General features: G+C 41.7%; 1 protein-coding gene across 6 annotated transcripts in view; it reads left to right on the top strand.

The window, feature by feature from the left end:
- IMMT (inner membrane mitochondrial protein) overlaps window positions 1-10,210 on the top strand; it is a 33,855-nt gene continuing 23,645 nt past the window's right edge. For 5 of the 6 annotated variants that reach the window (XM_045283872.1, XM_045283870.1, XM_045283869.1 and 2 more), the window contains exon 1: window positions 1-111. In XM_045283872.1, the coding sequence (XP_045139807.1) occupies window positions 67-111 (45 nt within the window). In that variant the 5' untranslated portion in view covers window positions 1-66. Of the gene's footprint in view, window positions 112-6,537; window positions 6,657-10,210 lie in introns of those variants that run through there. The other variant, XM_045283868.1, reaches the window with a different exon arrangement.

Genomic DNA, 10,210 nt, shown 5'->3' with positions numbered 1-10,210 from the left:
GCCCTTACTCGCGCCGCCGCGGCTGCTCCCGCGGAACCCAGTACCACCGTCCACCCTGCTGCTGAGATGCTGCGGGTCTGTCAGTTATCGGGCGCGACCGTTGCCGCCCAGGTGAGCGCGGGAGTGGATGCGCGGAAAGAGCGCGTGAGGAAGTGTATTTGGGACATTCAGTGGAAAACCAGGGAGACCTTGGCCCTGCGGAGGCCTTCAGAAAAGGCTTGTGTCAGGTTGCGGACCGTACGAGACTTTGGGGCGAGCGGTGAGGTAGTTAACTGGGAAGTTATTTCGACTAGGATGATCGAGGGCTATTTTGGGGTGTGGTGGGTGTGGAGAGAAGGTGGCAGGGAGGCCGGTGCAGGGCGAGGGGCGCGACTTCGGGGACGTGTCATCCTACCAGCACCCCGCGGTCCCAGTCAGGGACCAATCCTAGCTCCTGGCGCCTGGGTCGCCGGTTGGGCTCGTGAAGGCAGTGGGGTTCGCGCAGCCTGTGTGTGAAGGTCGAGGTGGGGAGAACTACATTTCCCAGCAGAACGCGCGCAGTCTTGCCTTGTTGCATCTTTAATTAGGAGGTTCTCGGACTGTTGGACTGCTGGGAGATACGAGTACGCGATTTGCGGGGTAGCGGTGGGTCAAGGTTGTAATTATCCGTAGGAACTGCCTTTCTTTTCGCAGGAGAGAACACCTCAGGTCTACTTTTACTCTGTAAACAAAACAGAAAGACTAGTTTATGGAGCACAAACTCCTGGAACTGGAGAGGACAGGAGCCATGACCTTGTACTCGTTTCTGAGATAAGCCCTGAGTGGGGGTGTTTCCAAGAGGCACAACGGTGGCAGACATGTTCAAGGAATCCAGACACCTAATCACGTTTAGTTTTGCCTACAAATCAAAGTAGTAGTCAAAAATTCAGAGAAAAGGAAAGTAAATCTGTTTCCATTGGTCACACTGTGTCAAAGAATTGATGTTTTGGCAAAGGGCAGCCTTTTTGAGGTAGGCTTTCCTTCAGAACTAGACACAAAGGGTTTAGAGGGCGGAGGCTGCCAATGTATCCTAGCCTTCTACAGACTTGGGAGTGGTTCTCTGCACTTGCAGTAATCTCTTAACTTAATTGAAAATAAGGGAAAGAAAGATGGTTATTTTGAGGATTAAGCAAGGCAGCTTGTTTAAGGCTAATGTTGATAACAAGCCTGTCCTTTTGAAGGTTGTGATTCTGCTTAAAAATTAGCTTTGCCTTTTTAAAATGTTATTTTTAAATTGTTATTGTGAATTGGGTGAAAGTTTACAGAGCACATCAGTTTTCTGTTTAAAAATACATAAGCATTTTGGTTCACCTCATTGATTATAACCCCAAGATGTGTTTCCTATTTCTGTTTCTACTTTTCTAACCCTCCTAAACTTTGTCCTTGGATAAATTCTGCTCTTTAGATCCCAAATGGTTGATTATTTTAAAGTGTGTGTATCTGTAGCTCCCTAGTGTTTTTTGCCCCTTACCGACTTGCAATTTGCATAGTCAGCAGTTCAAAGTCACCAGCTGCCCAAAGGGAGAAAGATGGGTCTTTTTACTCCCGTTAGTCTCGGAAACTCACGGGCAGTTCTACCCTGTCTGATAGGATCACAATGAGTTGGCATCAACTCAATGGTAGTGAGTCTGGTTTGGTTTGGTTTTATACGCCTGCTGTCTTTTGAATGAAAATTTAGTTATGAGTTAGCTTCATTTTCAGAGACCCGAAGAGTGACTAACAGGGTGGGGGGTTTCACCGATTTCTACTGCACCAATAAGCCTAGTCCTTTTTGTTATTTATTTTTCTTTAGGAAACAAATGGAGTATGTGACCATACCAAAGGCAAATTAGAAAATAAGCCCATTCCTTTTATGCTAATTGGTTTTGTTGCATATTTTTTTCCACCCTATATAGGACCTCCTAATGTGTAGTTGGTAACGGTAGCCAGGCACCATCTAGTTATTCTGAGACCCTGGTCATTGATACTGATGTTTGTATGGTCTACTGGAGTGTGTGTGTGTGTGTGTGTGTGTGTGTGTGTGTGTGTGTGTGTGAGATTTGTGGGCAAGTCTGCTTTTCCAAGCATGCTATTCTTTTCCAAGAACTGATATCTCCTGATAACATGTCCAAAATATGTGAGATGTAGTTTCATTTTTAAGGAACATCCTGGTTGTACTTCTTTAAAAAAAAATCATCTTATTGAGTCCATTGTGTCAAGCACATTTGTACATCTGTTGCCCTCATCGTTCTCAAAACATTTACTTTCCACTTGAGCCCTGGGTATCAGGTCATCATATTTCTAAAGAGTCTTCCCTTTTCAGACACATACTGAGACTCTTTTTTTTTTAATAATTTTATTCGGGGCTCATACAACTCTTATCACAATCCATACGTACATCAATTGTGTCAAGCACATTTGTACATTCATTGCCCTCATCATTCTCAAAACATGTTTTCTACTTGAGCCCTTGATATCAGCTCATTTTCCCCCTCTCTCCCCACTCCTTCCTCCCCTATGAACCCTTGATAATTTATAAATTATTATTTTGTCATATCTTACACTTGTGCTTGACACAATGGATGGATGTATGGATTGTGATAAGAGCTGTAATAGCCCCCAACAAAATGATTTTAAAGGGGCAGGGCGCAAGGCTATGATGTATAAGAATTCAAAATGGGTGATAAATTTATTAAAAACATGTTTACTTGTTTTTTACTTTGAAAGCTTTAATTAGCATACAAAATTACACTAAATGCCAAACAGGTTGTAAAGGTAGGGTAATGAGTAATGTATTTTTTTATTGATTCAGATAAAATCACTATTAGTTTAAGTCATATTAAAATTTGTTTAGTTTTCATACAGAAGTATGAAACCTTTTACCATTTATGGATGCAATACATTTGTATTATTTTATTTTTATCTCAAATCAGGATACATTTTACAATTGATGTTGGGGTTTTTTGAGAAATGATTATATGATTTATTATTTGGATGTGTTGATGTAGACATACTCCTTAGGGTTTTTAGCTTGTAGTTTTTTTATCATTTTATTGGGGGCTCATATGGCTCTTATCACAATCCATCCATCCATCCATCCATGTGTCAAGCACATTTGTACATATGTTGCCATCATCATTTTCAATACATTTTTTTTCTACTTGAGCCCCTGGTATCAGCTCCTCATTTGTTTTCCTTCCCTTCCCTCCCCCCCTCATGAATCCTTGATAAATTATAAATTATTATTATTTTCATATCTTACACTGTCTGCTGTCTCACTTCACCCGTTTCTGTTCGTCACCTGGAGGGGTGTATTATATGTTGATCATTGTGATCAGTTCCCCCTTCCCCAACCTTCCCCTATCCTCCTGTTACCACTATTTCCGTTATTGTTCCTGGGGGGTTTATCTGTCCTGGATTCTCTGTTTTGAGAGCTCTTATCTGTACCAGTGTACATGCTCTAGTCTAGCTGGATTTGTAAGGTAGAACTGGGGGTGGGAGGAAGCATTAAAGAACTAGAGGAGTGTTGTGTGTTTCTTTGGTGCTATACTGCACCCTGGCTGGCTCGTCCCTTCTGTGAGGGGATTTCCAATTGTCTATAGACAGTTGGGCTTTGGGTCTCCACTCTGATCCTCCTTGTTCGCATCAATATGATTGTTTTGGGTCTTCTGATGCCTGATATCTGATCCTATTGACAGCTCATGATCACATAGGCGGGTGTGCATCTTCCAAGTGGGCTTGTTGTTTCCCAGCTAGGTGACTGCTTGTTTAGCTTCAAGCCTTTAAGACCCTAGATGCTGTATCTTGTAATAGTGGGGCACCATCAGCTTTCTTCACTACATTAGCTTAAGCAGCCATTTTGTCTTCAGTGATTGTGTTAGGAAGGTGAGCATCACAGAATGCCACGTTATTAGAACAAAGTGTACGTGAATTAAGGGCGTACTTGAGTAGAGGCCCAATGTCCATCTGCTACTTTAATACTTAACATATAAGTATATGTACATAGATCTACGTCTATTGTTATATTGATTTTGTGTTTAATGGAGAACGTATTCCCTCTCAGTGGTACAGAAAGTTTGTGGGTTAATATCTGATTAAGTAAGAGTTTAAAAATTAGGCTCAGCATTCAAATAATAAGAAAGTGGCATTAGTTTCCTATGACTGACAATTGTGGGACACACACACAGTGTTAGAAAGTGTGTTAGTCTGGGTAGACTAGAGAAACAAATTCATAGACATTCACTCATATGTGTGTAAGAGAGAATTTTATATTAAATAACAATTGTACATTAAGAAAACATCCCAGCCAAATCCAGATCAAGTCCATAAGTCCGATATTACCCCATATGTTGATACTAGTTCATAAATTCCTCTTTAGACTCAAGCAGCCATGCAATGATGCTGAATGCAGGAAGATCACAGACCAGTGGGTGGAAAGTCTTGTGGATCCAGTGGCGGTGGAAGCATCTCAGCACTGGCGAGGGTCTCCTTGTGCCTCCTCCAACTCCTGGGCTATAATTCCATCAGGGTCTCCATGTGACTTGTCAGCAGGAAGAGCAGAGTGTCTGTGTATATCTGGCCTCTAGTGAGCTATTTATCTTCATAGTGCCTCCAAATGAGAGGTCATCAAGCTGGGACCTGATGAGAGGCTAAACTCACCCTTCCGCAAATTGACAGGAGCTTCTGTAACTGCCACAGAAAGTATGTGGGAAAATAAGCACCCTTAGTGTTGGTTACTTTGATAATATTTGTCAATGTTGCCAATTTTGTCTTTAGCAATTGATCCTACAGGTATACTTATATATTTGCAAAATGACTGTGCAGAGATATACATGCATTATTGGTTAAACACATTAACACATCTAGAAACCCTGTTGGGTTGTTAACTAGAAGGTCAGTGTTAGAGTAAACCATCCTCTTTAACAACCGTGGGGGATCCATAGGCGCAACTGTACAGTATAATATATAAAGGTTATAGTAAAGTGGTGGAAGATAGGAAAGTAAAATAATGGAGTAAGACACATTTCATGGTAGCATGCTCACCTCAGCTCCTCTAGGTGGTCCACATGGAAGTGGGAGAAGAGAGCGAGTCTTTACTATTTGAGGGCTTTTATAGGTAGCCATAAGTCATGAATATTCAGTAGTTACATACGTCACAAGGTGGGTGGTAACCACAGTAAAGTCCCTGAGCTCACAGGTGAGGAAACCTATTACCTGCATTGGGAGAAGACATGAGAGGGGCTGGGTGCCACTGTGGGAGGAGATAACAAGAATGTCTGCTTCTACAGGGAGACAGAATCAACCATGTGCTCACATTAAGGCAGCATAACTGTTAGGGAGAATCTGTGGGAATATATTTAATGCAGGATAATGTACTAGGACTTTATCTGTAACTTACCAAAGTGGTGGCTTTCCTACCGTGGAATACTAGCTTTCTAGATTGCCTCTGTTATAAGTTAGGGAATATAGTCCTGATCATATTTACCTCAGTGTTAGTTTCTCACAGGTCAGCAGTTTGAATCCACCAGTTATCCCATGGGAGAAAGATGAGGCTTTTTGCTTCCATGAAGACTTATAACCTTGAAACTCCCAAAGCAGCATTTCTACCCTGTCTGGGAGGATTACTATGACTCAAAATTGACTCCATGGCAGTGGCTTATATGATAAAATGCTGTTAACCATATAGAATGAACTCAATGATACATTGTTAAATGCAGTTTAGAGGAAGGTGGAGGAAAATATATACATTTGGCTAACTAACAGATGGGGCTGTCATGAGTCTGAGTTGACTTTACAACAGCGGTTGTGTAAGAGAGAGAGAGAGAGAGTGTGTGTGTGTGTGTGTGTTTGTGTGTGTGTAAACACATCTGAGTAAGAATACACGATTTCTCTAAATAGTCAAGAAACTGATAGAATTTGTTGTCAGACAGAACTAAATGATTGGGAAACAAGCATGTAGGAGATTTTGCTCTGTATACATTTAAGCCTTTTGCATTTAAAAAATTTAGATCTTAAACTTAATACCAAGAACTGTAAACTTATAGTCAAATATAACATGTTCCACCAAAGGGAGGGGGCGGGTCAGGATAATGAAAGGAGCAGCTGGATAAAGAAACATGTTTACAGAAACGTTGAAGGGAATTCAGGTGTTTTCCAACTCTAGTGTAATTTGGTTCTCTTATCCAGTCAGTTATCTACTCTTATGCTTGCTTCTTGCTACTCTGATTAGCTAATTATCCACTATTGACAGCTTTTTGATTATTGATCTGAATATCTTTCTTATGTAGGTAAAAATTCAACCTCAAATTGACACAGCTTTATTGTTTTTGTAATATATCCCTCCTAAAGGAGCCCTGGTGTAGTAGTTACCCATTGGACTGCTAATCACAAGGTCAACAATTTGAAACCACCAGCTGTTCCTTGTGAAACAGATGAAGCTTTCTACTCTCTTAAATAGTCACAGGGAAACTCAGGGCAGTTCTACCCTGTCCTGTAGGGCAGTGAGTTTGGTGTTTGGATTCCTCCTAAGTCAACAACAAGCCTCATGGCACAGAGGCCTAAGTGCTTGGCTGCTAAGAAAAAGGTTGGCTATTTGAACCCACTCAGAGGCTCCATAGGTGAAAGACCTTATGTCAAATTATAGCCAAGAAAACCCCAAGGTACAGTTCTACTCTCACATGTGGTTGCTCTGAATGAAGTGTTGGTGCCTAACAATAATAACAAGCTAACAAAAACTAAGCTTTGATGGTTGAGTAGTAGAATGTTCACCTTCCATGAAGGACCTCTCCTTGGGTGGCTTGCATGTTGCTACAATGTTGGACAGGTTTCAGTGGTGCTTCTATGAGACTAGGGAGAATGACCTACCTCTGATTCTGAAAATCACCCATTGAAAGTCCAGTGGAGTACAGTGACCTCAGCTACTTATTTCCTTGTGATGATGGAGCAAAGATTAGGGTCAACTAAAGGGAAGTCAGCAAAATGTACAAAAATTAACAGCCGTTGATGTATGTGGAAATAGATGTGATTCTCTTTAAACTTTTAAACTTCCATACTACCTGCTTTAGAGAGCAGAAGGAAAACACTCTGTTGTCATAGAATTCTCATTTCCTTTTCCCCCCTGAATATAATAATATATTAATTAGACGTTTACCTCTGGACTTTGGAAAAGAGAGTAGAAATTGCAGCTTTAATTGTGGAATGGTTTCATGTCTACCCTGTAATTTATTTTCTTAGAACAACAAAAAAAATGTTTTAGTAGTGATTTCATAATAGCTTTATTTAAAAAAATCATTTTATTGGGGGCTCGTACAACTCTTATCACAGTCCATACATACATCCATTGTGTCAAGCACATTTGTAGCTTTGTTGCCATCATCATTCTCAAAATATTTGCTTTCTACTTGAGCCCTTGGTATCAGCTCCTTATTTTTTCCTTTCCCTCCCTCCCTCCCTCCCTCATGAACCCTTGATAATTTATAAATTATTATTTTGTCATATCTTAACACTGTCTGACATCTCCCTTCACCCACTTTTCTGTTGTCCATCACTCAGGAGGTTATATGTAGAGCCTTGTAATCAGTTTCCCCTTCCTACCCTACCTTCCCTCCACCCTCCCAGTATCACCACTCTCACCACTGGTCCTGAAGGGATCATCCGTCCTGAATTCCCTGTGTTTCCAGTTCCTATCTGTACCAGTGTACATCCTCTGGTCTAGCCAGATTTGTAAGGTAGAATTGGGATCACGATAGTGGGTGGGGAGGAAGCATTAAAGAACTAGAGGAAAGTTATAAGAACAGAATTTGAAAGGAATTCTACCCTACCCCATGCCCCACCTTCCCCTACCTGCCCCTTATTCTCACATGCAAGTTCAGTGAGTGAGCTAGGGAGTCTTTTCTCCCTTTCTTGACTTGTTGCAGTGTGACTTCCTAATAGTTAAAGGATTTCATCTATAGATGCCATAAATTTGAAATTAATAGACATGAATGGTTTTGAACTAGTTTAGTAAAATATCCCCCAAATATTTGTGCTTGTTTATTTTGTCTGAAGGGGCCACAGATTTTTAACAAGCATTGGGGTATATGTACTTTTAAAAATGAAGATGACTGATGAGTTTGAACCACTGGCTCTGTGGTTAGCAGCTCGTAGCCCACTATGCCATCAAACAGGGCTCTTTTTGTAGTATTGAACATTCTTGTTTAAAAATATGTTGCTTTTGGTCTAACAGTATTGTAAGACAAAACAAAGACCAGTGAGGTGCTTTTCACAGCGGGTTGCCTCTGGAATATGGGTGTCAGTAAAACCATCACAAAAACTGCAGCTGAAAAGAGAAAGAAAAGAACCCATATCATTGGACATATCGATTCTGGCAAGTCCACCACAACTGATCACCTGATCTACAAATGTGGGAGTGACAAAAGAAGCATTGAAAAGTGAGAAGGCAGCAGCTGAGATGGGGAAAGGCTCCTCCAAGTCTGCCTGGGTCTTGAGAAGCTGAAAGCTGTGTGTGAGTGTGGCATCGCCATTGATAACTATCTCCCTGTAGACCAGCAAGTACTACGTGACCATCCTCAATGGCCCTGGGCATAGAGACTTTATTAAAAACATGGTTACACGCACATCACAGGCTGACTGTATTGTGCTCATTATTACAGCTGGTGTTGGTGAATTTGAAGCTATCTCCAAGAAAGGGCAGACCTAGTCGCGTGATCTTCTGGATTACATACTGGGTGGGAAACAGTTAGTTGTTGGGGCTAACATGGATTCTACTGAGCCACCCTCCAGCCAGAAGGGATAAGGAAATCTTTAAAGAAGTCAGCACCTAAATTAACAAAATTGGCTACAACCCTGACAGAGCATTTGTGCCAGTGTCTGATTGGAATGGTGACAGCATGCTGCAGCCAAGTGCTGATATGCTCAAGGGGTGGGAGGTTACCTGTAAGGATGCAATGCCAGTGAAACCACACTGCTCAAAGCTCTGGATTGCATCCCTGCCACCAACTCCCACTGACAAGCCCCTGTGCCTGCCTCTCCAGGATGTCTACCAAATTGGTGGTACCAGCACTGTCTCTGGGCAGAGTGTAAACTGGTATTCTGAAACCTGGCCTGATGGTGGTCACCTTTGCACCAGTCCACATTAACCACTGAAGTGAAGTCTGTTGAAATGCACCCTGAAGTTTTGGGTGAAGCTCTCCTGGGGACAATGTAGGCTTCAATGTCAAGAACATCTCTAGCAAAGATGTTTGCTGTGGAAATGTGGCTGGTGGCAGCAAAAATGACCCACCAATGAAAGCAGCCGGCTTCACTGCTCAGGTAATCATCCTGAACCATCCAGGCCAGATTAGGGCTGAATATGCACCTGTGTTGGATTATGCCACTGCTCACATTGCTTGCAAGTTTGCTGAGCGCAAAGACAAGGTTAATCACTATTCTGGCAAGAAGCTGGAAGATGGCTCCACATTTTTGAAGTCTGGTGAAGCTGCCATCGTTGACATGGCACCTGGCAAGCCCTTGTGTATGGAGAGCTCCTCTTTGAGTGCCCTGCTCTGGCTTGTTTTGCTGTTCAAGACTGAGACAAACAGTTGTTGTGGGTGACATCAAGGCAGTGGAGCAAAAGATGCTGAAGCTGGCAAGGTCACCAAGTCTGCCCAGAAGACTCAGAAGGCTAAATGAATACTACCCATCACAGCTGCCAGTGGTGGAAGAACAGTCTCCGCACTGTTTGTTCAATTGCCCATTTAAGTTTAATAGTAAAAGACTGGGTAATGCTAACGATGCATAATAAGCTTTCAGAAGGAAAAGAATGTGGACTATATATTTCTTTTGGTGTGTCAATTTTGTTATTAGTTTTTAAAATCAGTACTTTTTAAATGGAAAACAACTCGATAAGAAATTTGTCACTGAATTTTGAGACCCATTAAAACAAGGTTTAGGGGGAAAAAAAGTCCATGAGATTTAGATGAATGCCTCTAGGAATTGACTGGCTTCATACATGGTTGGATCCAACTCCTAAACAAACTCACTGCCATTGACTTGATTTCAACTTCGAATGACCCTATAGGACAGGGTAGAACTGCCCCTTGGGTTTCTAAGACTAGCTTCTTGGGAGTAGATCTTGGTCTTCTGGAAATTCAACCAGGAATCTCCCCTGAGTGGATTTCTGTGTATCATATGTTTTCTAGATGTCAAAATTAAATTTACAAAGGTGAGAATAAAC

Source organism: Echinops telfairi, unplaced genomic scaffold (assembly GCF_000313985.2).
Source record: "Echinops telfairi isolate 266 unplaced genomic scaffold, ASM31398v2 ScPeMD7_7467;HRSCAF=8505_1, whole genome shotgun sequence".
In the NCBI taxonomy this organism is placed as follows: domain Eukaryota; kingdom Metazoa; phylum Chordata; class Mammalia; order Afrosoricida; family Tenrecidae; genus Echinops; species Echinops telfairi.
This window is presented reverse-complemented; position numbering and strand designations above follow the sequence as displayed.